This window comes from Doryrhamphus excisus, chromosome 11 (assembly GCF_030265055.1).
Source record: "Doryrhamphus excisus isolate RoL2022-K1 chromosome 11, RoL_Dexc_1.0, whole genome shotgun sequence".
Lineage (NCBI taxonomy): Eukaryota > Metazoa > Chordata > Actinopteri > Syngnathiformes > Syngnathidae > Doryrhamphus > Doryrhamphus excisus.
The window spans coordinates 6,272,856-6,295,698 of NC_080476.1; the positions used below are offsets into that span (position 1 = coordinate 6,272,856).

At 40.4% G+C, this 22,843-nt stretch overlaps 1 protein-coding gene across 11 annotated transcripts in view; it reads right to left on the reverse strand.

Annotated features, from left to right (window-relative positions):
- Positions 1-22,843, reverse strand: part of LOC131137771 (glutamate receptor 3) — an 84,686-nt gene that overhangs the window by 51,878 nt on the left and 9,965 nt on the right. For 9 of the 11 annotated variants that reach the window (XR_009131973.1, XR_009131974.1, XM_058086021.1 and 6 more), the window contains one exon: positions 8,914-9,153. Coding sequence is in view for 9 of the 11 variants with exons in the window: in XM_058086021.1 (XP_057942004.1) it covers positions 8,914-9,153 (240 nt within the window). In the remaining 2 variants the exon portion in view is untranslated. Of the gene's footprint in view, positions 1-8,913; positions 9,154-9,256; positions 9,439-9,925; positions 9,976-22,843 lie in introns of those variants that run through there. The other 2 variants (XM_058086024.1, XM_058086025.1) reach the window with 2 other exon arrangements.

Genomic DNA, 22,843 nt, shown 5'->3' on the forward strand with positions numbered 1-22,843 from the left:
CCGTGATCAACTTTGTTTAATTTAATGTTGAAAATTCAACGTAGATTCTAAATTGTTTCTATGTCACCTTTGTGTCTGGAATCCACTCCGGAGTGTATCAGTGATGATGGATGGTTACGATGGATTCAATCTTTCCATCCAAAGGTCAGATTTTGTGTATGTATGCACATTATCATAAAAATTCTAATTTAAATGAGTCTCAAAAGCTCAAGGGAGCATCGTCTATTGTGTGCAATTAAAAAGGTTTCATAATGAGAGTGGTTGAATTCAACAGAACTCCTGCGTGACCTTGCAGATTTCTACCCGAATGTAGCTTTCACATCTGCATCTCTTTGTTTTGGACACAATTGAAAAACCATGGAAAGTACCATTCAGCCTCTACCGGGCTGTGTCTTCACAGTTTTGTTCTCCTTTTCTCCTCTACCATCTCTATGAGCTACAAAAGAGTCCTTGAGGAGGGAAGAAAGCAGCTCTTGAAAGCAGAAGGGAGCGACTGATGAATGTCTGCGTCGCCCCCCCCCCCCCCCCCCCCCCCCCGGTATTAGAAGCTGGGATAAAAAGTGGCGTACACAAGCTGGGGGTCAGGGTCAGAATTAATGATATGTGTCCATCTCCAAGTAAAGGTGTTTACAGAGTGGAACAGCTGCTTTGAGTCATTCCCACTTTCTTTACTACTCTCTTAATGAGCCTGACTGCTGAGTGCAGCTCTTTAGCAATCTGCAATTAATCAGACGTTTCCTTGTAGAGATCGACAACAAATGTTAAGTATCCACCATCCCGGTCATTGTTGTTTGTTGGAGGGGGCAGGACGATGCCGTTGTGGTTGTTAGATCATTGCACTTTATGGACTTCAACATAAAGCTAGGCTTCATGTCAGTGGAGATATGATTGCACAGTGTGATATCATTATGATGAATGCTAAGTATATAATAACCCCTTGGAAAACACATCAACATGTGGCCCAAACGGGGCAATTCATCCACCTTACAACGATGGACTGAGAACTAAAACATTCATACAATCAATTTGCTACATACTAGGCTCTTGGTTTGTTATATAATAATAATAATAATACATACACATAAAATATATACTGTAGGCCTACACTGTAATATTGAGTTCAATCACATTAAAAATACAATGAAATTCAGTTAATAATATTACATGTGTTACATGTTATTACATTATCCATAAGTAAAGTGATATTATTAGTTCCATAGTGGATACACGGCGTCCGAGTGGTTAGGCCACACAGCTAGACTGGGGGTTCGATTCCCCACTCATGCATCTCTGTGTGGAGTTTGCATGTTCTCCCTGTGCGTGCCGGTATTCCGGTTTCCTCCTACATCCAAAAACATGCTAGGTTAATTGGCGCCCGAAGACAGCTTGGATAGGCTCCAGCATGCCCGCAACCCTCATGAGGATAAGTGGTACAAAAATGGATGGATAGTTCTATCGTATCAATATTCACTGCCCTGCAAATTCATGGATTTTTGGCCCACAGAACACCAGCCTTATAAATATGTGAGGATAAGGGGTGAAATTTCCACAAAAGGCCCCACATTTGTACCTGTTTATGTTTTTATGCTTTACTGCTCATGTTTTTTCATGAGATTTCATACTTTCTTCATGGTCATGGAATGCACCATACTTTCTGTGAGACACAAAAGTGAAACTCTGATTACATCTTTACTGTCACGCCCTGTGTAGGTTCCGGCGTGACAGTTTGTTTATGTTCCAGTTTTGCGCTTTAGTTTCTGTTTGGATGCTCTTATTTTGTATATACTTCCTGCTTTGCCCTATTCTGTTTTCCCGTGTTGCAATTATCACCCACACCTGTTCCTAATTTCTGTTGTATCTATTTAGTTCAGGTGTGTGCTCCTCCCTTTTGTGGGCTCATTGTCAATTTTGTGTATGTACTAGGTGCATGCTAGTTGTTTTGCTGCATATCATTAACCATTAAAAATACTTTTTAACTGCAGTTGGGTCCTGCTCTCTGCATCCTGGGGTTGCAACGCAACACCAACAAGCCTGATCGTGTCATGGTCAACAATGAACATACATTATCATTTATTAGTGGTGAGTACCTTTACATTATATACTTTGTGTATAATTGTGTTTAGGGCTGCATGGCGGGCGAGTGGAGTGTGGAGTTTGCATGTTCTCCCCGTGCATGCGTGGGTTTTCTCCGGGTACTCCGGTTTCCTCCCACATTCCAAAAACATGCTAGGTTAATTGGCGACTCCAAATTGTCTATAGGTATGAATGTGAGTGTGAATGGTTGTTTGTCTATATGTGCCCTGTGATTGGCTGGCGACCAGTCCAGGGTGTACCCTGCCTCTCGCCTGAAGACAGCTGGGATAGGCTTCAGCACCCCCACAACCCTAAGTGTGTGAGCCATACTGCAGAAAGAAGGAAATGGTTCTGAAGCTGAATCTAATCTAGCAATTACACTTTTATTGCAAATGTTGATCCAAAACCTTAGTTGAATGTCAATATCAAGCGATGAGGAGGGTTGGGGTGGGAAGCAATTCTTATGGGCATTTCAACAGTAGTCCATCATAACATTATGAAGTTTGTTAAAGGATGCAGGGATGGAGGAGGTTTAACTTGAATCCATATTGGCTGAATGCAACCCTTCATTTTGATAAAGCTACAAAAGACTACATTGCATTAAATACAGTTAGCAGTAAACCAGCTAAGCACGGCAAGGTCCCACACTGAGTGGCCAGCTGGTGAAGACCAGATGTTCCTCAGTTCGAGAGGTCTTTTCTGCCGGCAGGCTGGTAAATGAGGACATTTCAAAGCCAGTTCATCCACCGCAAGGAGGTGACGTCACATTGCAGCAGATAAACTCCGTGCAGCGCTTGAGTCGTCTTTTGATGAAATTGCTTTCTTTTTTTTCTTCTTTTTTTTTGCAGACTAGCTGTCTCAGTTCCCTCTTTTGTCTTACTTATGTTCATCAAACAGTCAATTGATACAATGAAAAGTGGGCTGCATAAAGCAGCGTTGACAGTTGGGGGAAAAAAGACCTAAGCTCATTATTTCCAAATCATAGTCGCTGTGTCAGTTCCTTTTAGATGAACAGCATGGACTGCTGTCACAGGAAAGCATCACCTCCATTTAGAATACAGTAGATCCAAGCTATACCTTTACGTTCCACAAGCATCAGTTCATACATGTGAGTAATTGAGACGTCCATTGAGGCTTCACTCAAAAAAAACCCCTCCTGCTAGCTTGATGTTGATGCTGTTTCGGATCAGCATTTGTAATAATAATAACTGATTATTATATAATAGGGGTGGCACGGTGGGAGAGTGGTTCACACGCAGACTTCACAGCTAGGAGACCCGAGTTCGATTCCACCCTCGGCCATCTCTGTGTGGAGTTTGCATGTTCTCCCCGCTCATGCGTGGGTTTTCTCCGGGTACTCCGGTTTCCTCCCACATTCCAAAAACATGCTAGGTTAATTGGCGACTCCAAATTGTCCATAGGTATGAATGTGAGTGTGAATGGTTGTTTGTCTATATGTGCCCTGTGATTGGCTGGCGAGCAATCTCGCCCGAAGACAGCTGGGATAGGCTCCAGCACCCCCCGCGACCCTCGTGAGGAAAAGCGGTAGAAAATGAATGAATGAATGAATATTACATAATATTCCAATCCAGTATGGTCCCCGTCTCCTATACATGCCTCACACACTTATTAATCACATTTTAAATGATAAAATAGTCACCATTATTTCATGATAATGACGATCAACAGAACAGATAGAACTTTAGCCTGATCGTCAAGCACTATAACCTCATAGCCTGCCTCCATCTTCCTTTAAAGTGGGTAGACGTGGTGTGCGGCTTCGGAGTGTCGCAGGCCGCTGTGTCACCCCAGCTAAACTGCTTTTAATATTTGACTACCCAATACTTAATTCGGTATTTTCTTTTTCTTTTTGTCTATTTGTATTTTACTACATAGTTATTTGTTCTTATTCTTGTAAGTAATTTTGTGTCAGAGTATCTTAAAAGTGCTATACAGTAATTCTTCTTTTATTGCAGTTTTATTCCCATCCTCATTGTGGTACATGCATTTCTGTGAAGTAGGATTCCTTATTTATGGAATGGACTATATGAAAAATTTAATGTTTTCATGGTTTCATAGTTTATAGAGCATAGAAAACATTTCTGTTTAGAATTTTACTAAAGTTACTGACTACTTTCCACCAGCCAACATCTACAACATATTATTATCATTATTACTATTATTATCATTATTATTATTATTATTATTGAGCAGTTCACATCAATATTTATCTAATGACATGAAAAAATATAGAGCATCTATTCACCAGAGATGTCAATTTCTCCCCCTTAGTAAGCCATTTGCTCTGCTCAACCAATCAGAGGACAGAATTGTGCCGCTGTCACTGTGGGCCTGCTATGTGGCCCTAAGAGGTGAATGTGAAGTCTGTTTGGCAAAAAAAAAAATACAGCCATATTGCTCATAGTGTGTATGTGAAATGGGCCAGCAATCCTGATTCTGAAGGCTCTGCTCAGATTAGATTAATGGTATTGCTGCACAGACGATATGTCTGTCACAATTTTGTTTTTATTATTGAATTTTAACTGATCAGAAAAATTCCTTCAGATTTAGATTGATCGGTATCAATATCGGCGATACACTCCCTGAATTCACTTGGTATCGGATCGATACCAAATCTAGTGGCACCGCACACCACAACATACGCTAGCCAGTAGTGGTGTTCTTATAGTTTTGGGTTGAGAAAAATGAATCTTGCGGAAGTTGCAAACAGTCCCTTAAATAATTGTTGTACAATGATTCTACGTCTCACTCAACCATTACCTGGTTTGCTTGAGATCTTCTTCTTCTTCTTAATTTATTTCAGACATGCATACTATGTTACATTATTGTTTCTCATATATACACGTACAATACAATACACTTACAATATCTATTTATATATATATATATATATATATATATATATATATATATATATATATATATATATATATACATATACATACATACAAACACATAACACCTCATTACTACACATGTCTGAAAAGGAGCAGGAAGAAGCAAAGCTTATTAAATCCTACCCCTTCTCCACGCCATAGCAGTTACCAATTCAATAAGTCATTATTCCACACATATAATCACAGAATCTTACATAAGACAAAACAACAAAAGAAGAGTGGGAACATCGGACACCCCAGCAAAACCCCAGGACATTGCCGAAGCACACCACCAACCCCGCCAGCCAACCCACCTGGCTCCGACCCCCCTAGCCCCTGAGTGCACCTGAGATGGTTGGCTTCATGGCTTCATAGTTTGGTGCGTTGCTGTGGTCGGCATTCACACTTGCCTCAGGACTCAGGGCAGTCTAAGTGAGGCAAACGACCAATGAACGCACCCCAAAAGAAGTTGTCTTTTTCAGACTGAAAATATCGTCTTATTTTCGAGTCAGTACGTCAAGCCAACTGAGTCATTGTCTCCCTATTTTTGTCCACGCCTCAGCTGAGTTCTACTGTCATATTTTGTCACAAAGAGCCTCCTTGTCCTATTCTAGCGTTTCTTGAGCCCCCTCCGTCTAATGAAAGTCAAGCTGACGTGTGAATGAGTGGTGATTGCATGGCTCCAAAGGCCTGACAGGGAGGAGACAGCCAGAATAGGATGGCTAATGTGTCTCTCAGTAAACACAAGCTGTGCAGCATGTGGGAATCCATCCTAAGCTGCAGTGTTTACACTGCGTCTGGCTGTGGAGTGTTAAAAAACGGCAGGCCAAAAAAGTCACTCAATCAGGAGGAGCCACGAGGGCCTCATCACGACGCGCTTCCGAGAAGGATGAGTGCGCCCAAGGGAGGCTCCACACTACTTAATCATTTTGTCACTGCCCCACCAGCGGCCTAATTATCATCTTCTGCAATCTGCCACTGAAAGGTATCTGGTTAGATCAATAAAAATAGAGTCCCCGCCCACCCAAATATGAGCTCAAACATGACTCCGAAAAAGACATGTTTCACTTTTGGAGCATCGTGTGGGTTGAAAAGGGTTTGGAAAAAGATCTTCCACTAGTGTTATCAGATATCTCTGAGAGTCCGTTTCATGAGTGAGCAGCAGATTAGACACCCACCTGAAATGGAAATATGTAAAGTGACGCGGGGGAAGTGGTGGAAAAAGAAGTGCTCTTGTCCTAGAAATGCTCAGCGTCCGTTTAAAAATCCATTTTTAGGGGCAGAACATTCTGTATATGAAGTTTTTGGGTGGCCACCCTGTCACACATTGCAGTTAGTACATTCTGAACACAACGATCCTTTTAGTTAAGACACTACAAAATGGGTTTCTACCTGCAATCACTGGATCTTTTTCACCTCAGAAAACCAGAATACGTTTACTGAAGATATGCATGGCAGTCACTTCATCAATCACCCTATCAGAGTGTGAATAAATAATCAGAGACTTGATTATGACAAACTTGCTACAAGCTGGAGCCTTTTGCTGATGGAAACTAAGACAACGATTAAACTAAGATAGACAACGTGGGACAAAAGTTTATGCAGAGTTTCCGAGGAGTCTGATTTGACTGTCAATCTCACTCTTGAATCATATAAAAAATGGCACATGCTCAAGATTGTCCCATTTTGACCTCATGTGGGGTTGCATATGTAGCATATTTTGGTACGCATTTAGGCTAATTTGTACTAATAAAGAATTTAAAATTATGTGTGCGTTTAATGCCGCATGCTGGACATCATCAGGACATCGGGAAGACCTGGATTTGATCTCTGTGTGAAATTTGCATGTTCTCCTCCTGTAGGCATGGGTTTTATCCGGGTACTCCGGTTTTCTGCCACAAAAACATGAATGTTAGGTTTATTGGTGACTCCGAATTGTCCATAAGAAGATATGAATTCATTCATTCATTTTCTACCGCTTATCCTCACGAGGGTTGCAGGGGTGCTGGAGCCTATCCCAGCTGTCTTTGGGCGAGAGGCGGGGTACACCCTGGACTGGTCGCCAGCCAATCACAGGGCACATATAGACAAACAACCATTCACACTCACATTCATACCTATGGACAATTTGGAGTCACCAATTAACCTAGCATGTTTTTGGAATGTGGGAGGAAACCGGAGTACCCACGTATGCACGGAGACAACATGCAAACTCCACACAGAGATGCCCGGGAGTGGAATTGAACTTGGGTCTCCTAGCTGCGTGTTTGAATGGTTGTTTATGTTGTCTATGGTGTGATGGTGTAATTTTATCAGAAGACCTATACTACATGAATAAAATCACCCGCTTCAGTAGCCCAATCCAAAGGATCCGAGATGAGCGCTAGCTTTGAACCCTGAAGAAGATCTATTGGCTCATAATGGCTACAAAAAAATCCTCCAAAGTGGAGCTGTATTTTGAAAAGGTTAAAGATGACTCCAGAAAGAAGTGCATCATGTGTCAGCCGCTTCTTAAATATCAGGTGACAACCGCATCTCTGGATCACCACTGAATATAATTTGTGCCGACAGTGACCATGTTCTGGGTTTGTTCATCATGCTTTCTGTGTCACTAAATAAATGAAGGTGCTGTTGTTGCTCACCTACCATTTGTCTGAGTGTTTTAGCCTGTTATTGTAGATCGAAAAGTCATAAATGAGATCAGTTAATTTGTCGGGATCGCCACTAGCTCTCTTCTTTTGGGAAAAAAAAAAAAAAAAACAATCTGCAAAATATCTCAATATTATTTGACTAAAATGACTAGAAAATACTACAAAAATAATCAACATACTGCATTGTCTGTCAATATGATGATAGTCCATTTAGTTTTATACTATAAATATGTAAATAATGATTATGTCATTTTGGGCATGGCAATGTGATAGACAATGGAACCTTGGTTAGCATAATGTTTCCATTTAAGAAGGTCTAACTCTAACCGAAGCGTACTCTAACCAAAACTTTTAATATAAGTCAAATGAATGAGTTCCAAATATATTGCCGTCTTTGACAATAAGCACGCCTTCAATGGAGGAAAAAGCCACCTTAAATGTTAATTTATTCCAGGGGTGTATTTTAACATAGCGGCATATACGAAAATGTCAAAGCATGCGTAAGACATTTTGATATTTGTATGTTTTTTGTTTTTTGCTTTACAAAAACTGTTTTGTAACGGTTAAGTAGCCATGCAATAACTCCTTATGAAAGTACAAGTTATTGAACTGAGATTTAGCGAGAGACAACTGTCTATAGACTGGTTGGCTGTGATAGAAAACTAGTCATTCAAGTCTAAAACACTAAGAACATAAAAATAAATCGCAATATTATCACTGCTATCACCATTAGTAAATTTAGGGGTGCTTGACCCTAGATACGCCCTGGAGCTACCTGCAAAATCTCACCTCTAAGAAATGCTAATGATGCACAAGGAACATCATAAAGTATATTTTAGGCACCACCGCCAATCAGTGTCCTGTTTGTGGGCCACTCCGCAGACCCTTAGAGGACGACCAGACCCAAGACTGTAAATAGTTGGCCTACATAAAAAGAGTAAAGCGCTGTGAAGCACATCCACAAGTTACAATATGCTGTTATTTGATGATCTAATCCAATTAGAGCCAAATGATAATCAGAGGGCGCTGAGGTTTCGAGGAGGCGGTAGATTGGCTGCACCTGTGGCTGACTCACTCCTTCGGAAGCAAGGAACTTTTCAACAATTCTCTTGAGAGGCATTCAGCTGTGCAGTGAAGCCATTTAGGGTCATTAAGAGTATAGATTTAAATGTATCAGATGATGGCGACTAAAGGATTTCAATGAGAGACATATTAGATTCTGTAATAATAACATGGCAAGCAGATCCGCTGCACTACTCAAGCGTTTCCCTCCCCCAGATAGAAGCTCTTACCTCGATCAGTGTCGTAAAGGTAGACAAACTTCTCCCACTTGTAATGGTCCAGAAGGCTGAGAACGGCACCTCGCAAGCCAGGCCTCATCTGGATGACAAACTGCGCATCGGCATCGATGGGAAAGCTGGGCGTGATGAAGGAGGTATGCAGCGCCCCGCAGAAGGAGGTTAGCGTGTTCATGGACTTCCTGTCGTAGAAGCCGAAAATGGCGTAAACTCCTCGGGAGAACTGCGAGCAGACTGGTGACAGAGAGAGAAAAAGAGGGATCAGGATGACTTAAGGAACACTCACTGGAAAGAATCATTTTCAATATTTTAAAATCCTTGATAATGGCTCTCTTACTCTACGATATATCAATATTGTCGAGCTGTCTAGCTGTCTTCCCTCAAGCTAATGTTGTGAAATGAACACATTATGCTTCTTTTACGGCGATGCAACTGGATGCAATTCTCCAACACTGTGCAAAATAAGACAAATACTGCAATATGCAATAACAGTTACACACTCTAAAAACAAATACGTGCTGTGCTCATTTTTTTTATAAAACATTGTTACACTAAAAAATATTGAGTCACTATAAAATATGTTATGTAATTGAGTTAAAAACAATTGAGAATTGAGTAGCTTTCATTTTTAACCATGTGTCTAAATATCTTAAATATCCCAAGTCAATGCAACTAAGTTACCATAGTAGAGATCATCATTCTACCCTTTTTCATTACTTTGTAATCAGTCGTACGTTTCAGCAAAATATCAGTTGTCAACAAAAAAAGGGAGAAAATGGCTTTTTGTGAAGGGATACATTTCTAGCATAACTTTCACTTCGACACAAACTTTATAGCCTTGTACTATATTTTATACTATATTTTGCCAAAATGTTTAAAGAACAATGCCTCAACATCTTCTTTCTCTTTTGGCTTTTCCCTTCAGGACCCTCCCTTCCAACTACCCTCATGTCCTCCTTCACTACATCCATAAACCTCCTCTTTGGTCTTCCTCTATGCCTCCTACCTGCCAGCTCTAAACGCAGCATCCTTCTACCAATATATTCACTATCTCTCCTCTGGCTTCTCTGACTTGATCTCCAAGGCCTCTAACATGTAATGTCCCTCTCATGTATACTCGTTTCTGATCCTATCCATCCTGGTCACTCCCAATAAGAACCTCAGCATCCTCATCTCTGCTACCTCCAGTGCTGCTTCCTGTCTTTTCCTCAGTGGCACTGTCTTTAGACCAAACAACATGGCTGGTCTCACCATGGTTTTGTATACTTTTCCTTTCATTTTAGCTGAAACTCTTCTACCACACATCACGCCTGACACTTTTCTCCAACCGTTCCATCCTGCCTGCACACACTTCTTCACCTCCTTTTCACAATCTCCATTGTTCTGAACTGTACTTAAAATTATCCTCCTTCTGTATCTCTTCTCCCTGTAACCTCACTCTTCCACTTGGGTGTTTTTTTTTACAAATATAATTTGTTACTATTTACAATTTTCACATTTGCAACTGAACTGAACTGTCAATTTCCCTTCAAACTCGTTTGTGCAACGCAGTAAGATGCCTTTTCGCTTCCTGGTTGCTGCGGAGCATGTATTTCAACGGGAAAGATACATATAAAGCTGCACCAAACGTGGTCTCTTCTATTATGGAGTTGCATCATCACCTCTTTGTGCCTCTCAGGCAAAAAACAGTTGGGTTGTAAAAATCAGTTATCTGGATTGTTTTTGGGCGCTGACTGACTGAATTGAATTGAACACGAACAACGGAAGCGGATGAATACTTCGATTGGCCGAAATCTTTTCATGCAACAATGAAATTGAACAAAATGCATACCTGGAGAGTAGCAAAGCATGCTAAAGGGTCATGTGAGTACAAAAAATGTGTACATATTGTCAGGTTTTCATCAATTGATGGGCTGTTTCCTAACATGTCCAGGCTGTGATGTCCCATGCCCTTCATTTGTCCCAAGGCTTAATGCAATGGGCAATCATGTAGAAATAATGGGGATCATCAGTACCACACTGAAACATGAGCATGCAAATGTGCAAGCGCTGGGCTGTGCTGTCGTTGATTTATACTGCACCCAAGCCTCCGCTGTGTGCAGGTCCATGGAAATGAGCTCCAACCATAAATACCGAGCCATGGACTCTTGGCCTAACAAGGTGTTAACTATCTGCTTTGCTTGAACGCAATAAATGTTTTCACAACAAAGGGCATCGCTACAATCAGAGATATGCGCCTGGTTTTAGGATTAGCACTAACTGAGGCAAATGCTCTGACCAGCTGCTGAATGCTGATAATAGCAGTTTTGTTGTGTGTTGTGCCTCATAATTACTTTCATTTATGCACTGTGTCTCTGTCCCTGCCGTGGAAACTCTGGTTTACCTGTGTTTTATGATTTATAAGAGAAACAGCATCATAAGAACGGTATTGTATCAACTGTCCAATACGGATGAACCCCCTGCAAGATGTTAATTTCAGTATGTTGTCTGTTCAACATAAAACATGTCATTCTTAAATTGAAGCTACAGCGCTTGATATTCAGGTCATGCTGCACGTAGAAAATTAAAGACACCCATGGAACCGACTTTTGTATGGGCAAGCCTTCTCCCATGGGAACAATACCACTATGAAGTATATTCTACAAAGCAGATATGTCATTTTCTTTATTGTCAAAAGGAAGAAGAGAATTTTTTGGGCACTGCTGGTCAGAATACAAACACAGGTTTTATCCAGGGCAGGGGTTGGCAACCTTTAGCATCAAAAGAGTTATTTTACCTCCTCTTCCAGTCAAGAAAAAATGTCTCAAGCAGCAAAACAACAACAGTGCAGAGTGCACACTGAACTATGTAGGCTTTTTGTGTAAAATTAGAAGAAAACATAGTCAACTTTAACATAAAAAAGCTTACCAGAGTTCAAAAGTCTGCACATCAGTGTGTCTGCTCAATATCGTTGACATCACTTGACTCATCACAGGCAATTCAATATGATTGCACAGAATGAATGTCAGTTTGCCGACTGCTGATGTTTGTTGTTCTGTTGGTCTCATCCTTGACTATCTTTGCATGGAGGAGCATTTCATTAATTTTCGGAATAATTCCTTGTTTATAAATATATTTTAATGAACAATTCTTTCATGTATTCCCCATCTGTGAATGTCTTCATTCCTCTTAAAAGGATTTTCTGACATGAAGTTGTATGACATCCCCATCAGCAACGTTGACTTAATGCCCCAGTTGGTCCCTTGAGTCCAGAACTGGTCGACGATCCGTGACGAGGAACGTAGGTCCGTTTAGTTTCTAGGGCCATTTAGGTAAAGAGTTTGACTTATCATGTGTGTTCAAAACAGTAATACATTTGCATCACAAAAACGCCTCCTCAGAAAATCAGACCCCTTCCCTTGCTTGCAGAACTCAGTGAGTCTGATATTTCGGGTTCTTTTTGAAAACGCACATTTCCTCTGCTTCAGTGTTCAAAAAAACCCCCACAGAGCTCGATGTGGGAGCCGCAACAAGGAGGCTGAAGAGCCGAGCCGCGGGTTGCCGGCAACTGATCTAGGTGATTAATACCAGTAAGAGGTGCCCTCATTATGAGTAACTGTCAGGGTCAAGCACAAGTCATAACTTTCTTTTTAAGAGGTTTTATGTAAATTAAAGTCTCCTTAGCAAGCACTTCCTTATACTATGAGGAGGGTATTGGTAATGAGGTATTTAAAAAAAATGAATGGATGGTAGAACTGCAGAGGTGTATAACTAAAGCAGTCCATCATAAAGCGGAACCTGTCAATCTCGTCGAGTGGAGCGCAGTTTACAATACAATCTATATACAATCTAATCATAGCTAGGATAACTGCTGGTTGTTGGCACTGGGAAGCAATTTAATAGAATTGCGATAGCATTGTTTACAGCAAATTCATGTTCATACGTGTAGCAAAACAATGACGGACACATACAAGAACCTAGTCATGAAGACTGACATGGAGTAAGAATGCAGATAGACATGTAAGACATGTTTTACTTTTACTCCACCCCCGCAGAGAATAACGATGCTGAGTGCCATTCTTGATAAAAAAAAAAACTAAGAATTTTGGCACTTGACCATAATAAAATGGTCCCTGATTCTGATTCTGATGCCAACTAATGGGATGGCTGTATCTTCCAGCACCAGACTTACAGTATTCTCCCCATTCAGTTTTAGCTCCTGCAATAACAACGTAACAATGTAGCTTGCTTATGTAAATGTTTTGTTTTTTAAGAATCTAATTCTAGCCAAGCTTCCAAATTTGCATGAAATGGAAAAAATTCATAAATAATTTGGATAATTTGGGCTTGTTTCAAGTGTGGCTGTTTTTTATAATTCCTGAGATGTAGCTGTAGTAGGACATCGTATAGGCGTAAATAAACTCCAAATGCTCCTCCTTACTCCTTTTCTGACATGTTGAATTGTATAATTGATGGCCTAATAATTGAGGGGTGTCTTTCTTTCGTCATCTTCCCTTTCTTTGTTTGATTGTATTTTGTCATCCCATAAAGCATAAGCTCTGTGACCGCCACACATCTTCCAGAAACTCAACATCTTCATGTCGATAAGAAACAAGAGAAAAGTGTTTGAGGAGTGGTCACGCTGAGATGGTACGTGAGGTGTGATGGGATGCCATCTTGCACAAAAAGTGGCAAAAATAAGTCTTCTTTTTGCCATAGTGATAAATGTACATACGTCCCTTTATTGGTCGGAAATGAACACAAAGCATACATTTCTTTTAGTGGCTGCCCTAAAATGTTTTGTATTTTGCTTGGTCATTTGCTGCTGTTAAAAAGCAGCACCTCATAAAGGATAAAGGAGAATGCCGCAGGAATTGCAGCAGGTTGTTTTCCCCAAAGAGAATTAAGGAGCTGTCCTGCTTTGTCAGGGTCACTTAGAGAGGATGCAACATAAAAATGCAGCTGCTGTCCCAAAATGGCTGTTTTATAAATGATGGGGTCAAAGAAGTCCAGTTCTATTATTACACTAGCAGAAGGTCTCACATGAGGCTATGATGATAAATAATCAAGTACTTTGTCCTCTTTTTCGACACAGATTTTTAGCGGAGCATCTGGTCGGACATGTTTGTTCTTTGCATTTAATTATAACTTTTAAGAGCCCGTTATCCCCCATTATTGTCCACAATGGGCAGGTCCACTACAGAGCATTCATTCATTCATTCATTCATTTTCTACCGCTTATCCTCACGAGGGTCACAGGGTGTGCTGGAGCCTATCCCAGCTGTCTTCGGGCGAGAGGCGGGGTACACCCTGGACTGGTCGCCAGCCAATTACAGGGCACATATAGACAAACAACCATTCACACTCACATTCATACCTATGGACAATTTGGAGTCACCAATTAACCTAGCATGTTTTTGGAATGTGGGAGGAAACCGGAGTACCCGGAGAAAACCCACGCATGCACGGGGAGAACATGGGGAGTCTCCTAGCTGTGAGGTCTGCGCGCTAACCACTCGTCCGCCGTGCAGCCCCACTACAGAGCAATGTATGGGAATTGGGATGTGTTGTTTCTAGGAATGTCACAATTTATAAATTCATCATAATTAGCATTTGCTGTATTTTATTAACAGAAAGCTAAACTGTCGTAAAATAGATCAATGGATCACATAGTTTACACATGCGTAGTACAAATCGAGATGCCTAACACGTGATCGCAGAAAAAAAAGCCGACCGTATGTAGACATGTTGTGCACATGTGTAGAACCGATGGTGTTTCTGGTACAGATCGTGAGCATCCTATTAGCGAGCTAACAACATGGCAACCGAAACCAGAAGTCATGTTACTATGTTATGTTGATCGTCTGTGATGTCATCAGCGGTGGACTCTTAGAAGTAAAGCTTAGTTTTACAATCTAGTTTTTACAGGGTCAGGCAAAGTGATCTGACACATTTGTAGGTTAAATAAAAGGCAAATAAAGTAAAGAAACAAAAAAGTGTTTTTATTTTCGAAAAGTACATATAATGCCATTTTACTTTGTTTCTTTATAATACCATTATTTTTCGTTTCTTTTTCAGTTGCTGCCATGAATTGGACTGGTAAGCATTGCGCTTTCACTGTGGAAACGTTTATTATATCTGTATTATATCTGTAACTGCAACACAACGAGCGTTCCGTTTGCACTTCAATCTGGATAGACATGATCCCGTACCAGCTCCAAACACCATCTTGTTATGGGTTACCAACTTCAGAGCTACTGGATCTGCTTTGAAACGAAAATCAACCGGCCGACCTCAAACTGATTTCATTATTAAAAACATAATGAAACAGAATGGCATTATATGTACTTTTTGAAAATAAAAACACTATTTAGTTTCTTTACTTTATTTGCCTTTTATTTAACCTACAAATGTGTCAGATCATTTTGCCTGACCCTGTATATTAGGGGTCATATTATTACCATATTGACCCAAATAGTGGTATATTCCGGGTGGTCTTATACAATATAATTAAAGACAGTTAAAGTGTAATGGGGCTAGTATGATGTTGGGTAGAGTCAGTCAGAAAAAGGGACCATCCTGATAGGATTTGAGCAATACCCTCAAAGTTTCTGTTTGTGTTGCCATGACCGGAAGGCTACCCCACAAGCTGCTTCAGTGCTTTGCTGCTTCCCAGAATGCAAAGTGCACAGTACACGCTACAGGGGCCATTTTGCTCAACTTTGCAAAGTATTTGCAGAGTACTGTAAGAACTGGACTGAGATTACATCCTCTGTGGTGTTCACACATGGCTCACACTGTGAGAGGAAAACAAACAAAAGCCTGTTTAAAGTGGACTAAAATGTGTAGGCGCGCTGACACCCAAATACAACAGCCTGAGGTGACATGCTTTGGCAGATATTTAGTTATTCATGCATGTCCGCTCACCTGCCACATTTTTAGATACCGTATACCTAATACTCTCAATACAAATGCATTTTTAAAACACACTTGGAAAAAAACAAGAGATGGTTGATATTGTCTTTCTTACCCATCGAAGATCTAAAGCTTTTCAAAGCGCCAACCCGGTGACACATTTTTGAGAGAGGGTATCAGCGTTTTAAAGCAAATATCAGCTGATGTCGATACCGTCCAGCCGATATAGATCGGTGGCCGATCGATCGGAGCATCCCTAATTATAACATATCCAACATCTATCAACAGCAACAATACAATTTCCGTATAAGAACTAAGTACTGTACTGTCTCTTCTTTTACCTAAAACACAAAGATAATAAGTCTGCTTTTATGAATGACAAAGTAAATGTAAAACAATTGACATTGGAGAGGCTGAAATCAGGATATTTACATTTTTACATCAAAAACAATGAATCAAATACTAAAATTGTTGTCAATTAATTGCATAGTTGATTAATCATTGACTCATTGTTGCAGCTCCACTGAGCTAGCAAGCTTTGTTGAGCACGCCGCACTTTGATGAGTTCTCACTCGAGCACCGATATCAATCGGCTCGACAATAACGATGCACCGATGGCCCGGGGAAAGTTAAAACAAAATTCGGGCAAGTAAATCTAATCAGTGATATTCCCGTCGGGCAAGTGCACTTTGGCATGCCATACCGCCAAGAGTCTTTTAAAAGCGGTTCTTGTTGGGTGTTGGTAAAACACGGACTGCGTAATTCCTTGCAAATCTTGAAATTGACCAATCAGAATCGTTTATTTAGACCGCGGTACGCAGTCCGCAGTCCACAGTCCGCGTTTTACCCACACCCGTTCTTGTTCGCGATCAACCAATCAGCGATCGTTTTACTAGGAAAACATCTATCATGGCGTCCCTGCCAACATCGTCTAATTCTTCAACAACTTGTGAAGGAAAACAGCAAAAAGTGATGAAGCAGTGCCTCCTAAACAAGTATTTTATTAGAGGCAGCAAATCAAATGATGGCACAGGTGAGTGAATCACATTGCTGTGACAATTTGAAGTGGTCACAATGAAACACCACCGATTAGATCCAATACCAAGTGCTGATTTTGCACAAGCTACAAAATCTAGCGCTTCCATTTCTCTGTGGATTTTTCTCACCATTGCTTCGCAAATTATTATTTGACCATTAAGCATTTTTTCTGGATTAAAAACACTTTACTAGTACACAAATGTGTCTATTCAATAATGTTTCATTGTGGTGCACAACTTATAAATATCACTGCTTACTACGACTATGATGTGTAAGGTAATATGGCATGCCATGTTAACATAATCTCCACAATTTTTCAGACAGTCCTCCAAATACAATTTGTCAGTACTATTATCTGATGAATTATCAGCATATATTGATATATGATATCATTATAGCAGTCTTTTCATTTTACATGGGGCATGTTCGGGCAAGTACTTCTCAACTTAAGGATTCCCCATGGGCAAGTAATTTTTGTTTTTAATGTAGAGCCCTGCCAATATTGGCAAAATACAAAACCGATGTCATCCGGTATGTCATTTTTATGTTAATATCATATCCCTGGCAATAACCACTGCAAACTGCAATAAGAAAAAGCCTTTAAAATTGACAGTGCCAATCCAACGCATGCATCTTTATGAAGAATGTTGATAGATCTCATTTTATTGGATTTCATTCGACGCAGGTGTACCTCATGATGACCAGTAAATGAATGACACCTGTGTTATGCCGGTCAAATGTTTCCTATTCACATTTGACTTATTGTCTGCATTGTTGTGCAATCCGTCTCATTTGACCAAGCACAGCAATAAGAGAAGGTATGTTAGGACTTAAAGTAGGTGTTTCTCCTCTGGCGGCGTCCTTGCATATCAGATAGATAATAGCTTTGCAAAGCACACACTGACTCCCAGGGTATTTACCCAATGTATAGTAGATAGAAGTGTAGCAATGCTGGATTAGCTGAGATACACAGCTCCATGCGGCTCATGTGCTAAAGGAACATAATAGGAGAAAATCTACAGCAGCGCCACAGAGACATGGCCTGTGGCTATTAGAGGCTTGCAGGGAGAAAGTACACTTTATTATTTCACTGCAGCAAAGTGAAAAGGCTGCTAACACTCCACCTACGCTGACTTTCCATGCACAGCAATATAATTACCCAAGGACCACTACAACAGGAGGTGGAGGAATGGGGCTACAAGTGCTGCAAGCCTCTTCACAAGACACTTGAACAAGGAATGCAAATACTTGTTCAAATTAATATCTAAGAAGAACCAAATACGTCTGGAGTATTAATAACTAAATAGCAATTCTATTACCAACAATCCAGGGGCATTGATCCCACCAAGGCCTAAATATTCATCTCCTGTGAAATCAATGAGTTAACACCTTATCTACTTTCAGAACCCAGGGGAAGAGAGTGAAACAAGCAAAAAAATTAACCTTACATGGCTGATGGTGGACAAGTGGCTAGCATGTTGGCCCCACAGTCTGTGTGGAGTTTGCTTATTCTCCCTTTGTGTTTTGAAAATGACCCAGGGCTCTACGTTAAAAACAAAAATTACTTGCCCATGGGGAATCCTTAAGGTGAGAACTACTTGCCCGAACTTGCCCCATGTAAAATGAAAAGTGCCATAATGATATCATATATCAATATATGCTGATAATTCATCAGATAATAGTACTGATGCATTGTATTTGGAGGATGTATGTTAAATACATCTCCACAATTTTCAGACATGCTACCTTACACATCGTAGTCGTAGTAAGCAGTGATATTTATAAGTTGTGCACCACAATTAAACATTGAATAGACACATTTGTGTACTAGTAAAGTGTTTTTAATCCAGAAAAAAATGCTCAATGGTCAAACAATAATTTGTGAAGCAAAGGTGAGAAAAATACACAGAGAAATTGAACCGCTAGATTTTGCAGCTTGTGCAAAATCAGCACTTGGTATTGGATCTAATGGGTGGTGTTTCATTGTGACCGCTTCAAATTGTCACAGCAATGTGATTCACTCACCTGTGCCATCATTTGATTTGCTGCCGCTAATAAAATACTTGTTTAGGAGGCACTGGTTCATCACTTTTTGCTGTTTTCCTTCAGAAGTTGTTGAAGAATTAGACGATGTTGGCAGGGACGCCATGATAGATGTTTTCCTAGTAAAACGATCGCTGATTGGTTGATCGCGAACAAGAACGGGTGTGGGTAAAACGCGGATTGTGGATTACGGACCGCGGTCTAAATAAACGATTCTGATTGGTCCATTTCAAGATTTGCAAGGATTGGTTTACAAATTACCACCGGAATTACGCAGTCCGTGTTTTACCAACACCCAACAAGAACCGCTTAAAAAAAACTCTTGCCAGTACGGCATGCTAAAGTGCACTTGCCCGACGGGAATATTAATGATTGGATTTACTTGCCCGAATTTTGTTTGAACTTGCCCCGGGCCATCGGTACATCGTTATTGTCGAGCCCTGTGACCAATCTTCATCCATGTCTTAAATGGGACCTATTATGGTCATATTTCGGCCCTTCGTATTAACTTGTGAACTCCTATAGAGCAGCTACACACAATAACCAGCACGCAAAGCTATAGATCTTCCAGAATCTGCACCTATTCAGCTGCATTTCTTTGGATTCCGTGCTTCCTGCGAAAACGGTCTGTATTAATTTATTCCACCCACGACCCGCCTCCAGGCACGCCCTTTCCGCTGTGATTAGTCACACTCCCAAGTGCTCACGAGGACTTCCGGATAGCTACCGAACCCAACTTTATAGGACTTTACAGCCATATGTGTTGGATCCTGAATCCGATTTGGAAGTCAAGACTGGACAGTCCAAAGTTTCTCAGGAAAAGAGGTTACTACAAGACCTCGCTGAATGGTAATTAGAGTTAGCATTTTTAGCGTTCTCTACAACATCGGTAACGTGTAATGTGGGCATTACACGTTTTTTGAGGGACTACCAGTGCTTAAATAACTCCGGTTGACCTCCTTATTGTGTTGGGAAATGGCTATTAGCAACTCCAGACTCAGTGAACTTGTAATTTGCACCCCGATTCCTGTATGCACGCTCTATAATGCTACACAGACTAAGGATCGACCCATACATCGGCCAGCGGATATATCGGGCCGATATTTGTGTTCTTTACTTGAATCGGTATCGGCCGATATGCGCGTGTGTTCCTCGATGTATTTTTCCGCCGCATAATTTACAGACAGGAATCCGCCGGGCAGCTTTTGTGTTGGCAGAAGACCCTGCAACACACGCAGTCGCGGTACCTCTTGTCATTTTTTCATGTGCATTGGGGGAGCAAAAGCAGTACCGGCCACAAATATCGGCCCAAGCAAAATCATCCATTGGCTAAGGGTGATGGAAAAAAATCGGCATGGGCCCAAAAAAAAACATATCGGTCCATAAAACAGACAACCACTTTTGTTCCATTACTTACACAAAATTAAAAAAAAGAGTTAGGACACTGCACAGGTTACACTGCAGACCTGATCTGTGCCTCTTACCAAAAATAAAATGCCCAGCGACCAAGCATGTCTGGTCCTCCAATGCCATGAACCATAATTTTTCTTGTAGTACTTCTGCTCATAAGCGCGAAAAGCTAGATTTGGCTTTAGTCTAGCAGAGCAAAAAGGAGACTGTGGCTGACTTTCATACTTTTACGGAGGTAGATCGGTGGATAAGATCGATTTCATATGTAAGGATCAGCTGAGTGGTGATGCCCCAGAAATAAGGAAATCAACGCTGATCAATCGGCTCATTGCTTATTTTTTTGTATAATCTGTTAAATTAAATTAAACCACCATTTGTAAAATGGTGGTGGTGTTGTATTTCATGTTTTGAAAAAAATATTACTTTGAGGGAGTTGCACACAGTTCTTTTCATTAGTTGCTTTGCAAAAACAAAGAAAAAAGCACTTGTCATTTCTTTCTTTCAACTGCAATAAAAATGTGTGCATTTATCCACATTTAAAGAATGAGTCACTAGTCTAAAGGCATCCTTGTGTGGCCTTGAATAATTTCAGGTAGGATTTACAGAAATAAGAGGCTCTTTTTGAGCCTGCCACAATGTGGCACAGCGTACTGTCGACCGTCTTGTCACGAGTCATCACTGTCGCTGTGCTGCCGCACTGACGTTGAAAGATTGAAAAATGAACACATCTCTAGTGCCTCCAAACGCATTAGGTGGAATAGAATACATTTTACAGCACTATGGCTCGACCACCTAGTGCCAGTGAGCTCGCTCACAGTTTTTTTACACTTAAAACTAACTATGTCATCACACAATGGATATTCCAAAGCTTGTACTGTACTTAAAGCCATTTATTGATTCGTTTAGAGCAGGCACTTTGTTGTTATTGACCTATGGCTTACTCTGAAAAGAAAATTAAACAAGACAGCAGCAAAAGTTGACAAAAGAGCATAAAGGCATAACGTAACAAGAAAAAGCAGTTAATACTCTTAACACTAGTAATAATACACATTCTTAACTATACTGCAAATGTGCCGAAATGTGCTGAAACAGGCTTTTGACTTCTTGTTCTGGTGGTATAAAGACACACAATGTCTTTCATGCACACGACACAGGTTAAATTCCCAGCCAGAGCCCCAACATTCATCCACCGGAGATATCCTGTGCCATTCCCAAGGGCGGACAAAGAGGAGGATTGCATGTGGAAGAGCATACGCCATATCACTCACAAGAATGACTCGCTGTGGCAAACCCAGATGCACATATAACGTCTTAGCATATCTAAATGGGTTGGTTTTAGCCTATTTACAAAATAAACAAATATAGATACAGTAATCGTTTTTTTTTTTTTGCTTGTAAAGGTACGTAAAGGTCATCAACATACAAAAACCAAGGTAATTTTTCCCCTAGGAAGTTATGTAAATCCAATTAATTTGTTCCTGGGGTTGACATTAACAATCCATTTTACAGATAATAATTATAGTTTTACATGCAGAAAACTATGCAAAATAGTTATAAATGAAGAATGGATGGAACGTATTGTTGATGTGACTTCCCGTACATCCTGGCAATATTGAATTCAAAATTTCACCTTCTTGATCAAAGTGCCTTCTTTGGCCCCGTGGTGGGTTTTTGCAAGTCACGCTCAATTAAAAAAAAATGCATGGACAGCGAGTGAGCAACACCTAGGGTGTTTTGATTGTGCACTTGATTTCCCAGAATGATACAGTGCAACGTTATAAAAAAACAGAGGTAGTATACAAAAGCCCAGGCAAAATTTTCAACAAAAAGCAAACTACGAAAAATCGGGTGTACGAAAACTGAGGGTTGACTTTGTTGAGTGTTACTTTGATTTCCCAGTAGATTACTCTGTGGAAAAAAATTGGATTTGGAGGGGCTTTTTCCTGTGTGCCACTTAGGCTCCTTTCCTGGGTAACACATTTATAGCAACGCACACAAGTTGTACTATGTCTTTAATGGCTTATTTACTGTTATTATGTCTGCTATTGGGTAATATGAGTGTAAAGGCAACTACAGGGGTGTTATTTGATGTCTGGAGGGCTCTAATATTGTTTTAAAAAATTTGGAATATTGTAAACAGGTTTTCTATGCAATAACTATGAAAATATTCTATTTAAAAATAAGGAATCCTACTTTATGGAAATTGATTAATCACGGTTGGGTCTGGAACCACTTACTATCCGTGCTAAAAAGGGATTACTGTATTTTAATATGTTGGAAAACAGAATACCAAAGAGTACACATTTCTGATGAATAAAATAAGTCAAATACAATCAATGAAAACACTTTAAGGGTTTGTCATCTTGTGGCAGGTCATCCAAGTTGACAGGACTCTTGGCTGCTGTATCTTAGATATTTTTAACCAAGCATGGTAATAATAGGACATGCTTTTGGGTATGACTCTCCTCCTTTGCTGTTCAAGGGCTCGCAAATCCAGATGAGCCAAATATCTATGAGTGAGCATGAAGTGGAGGATGCA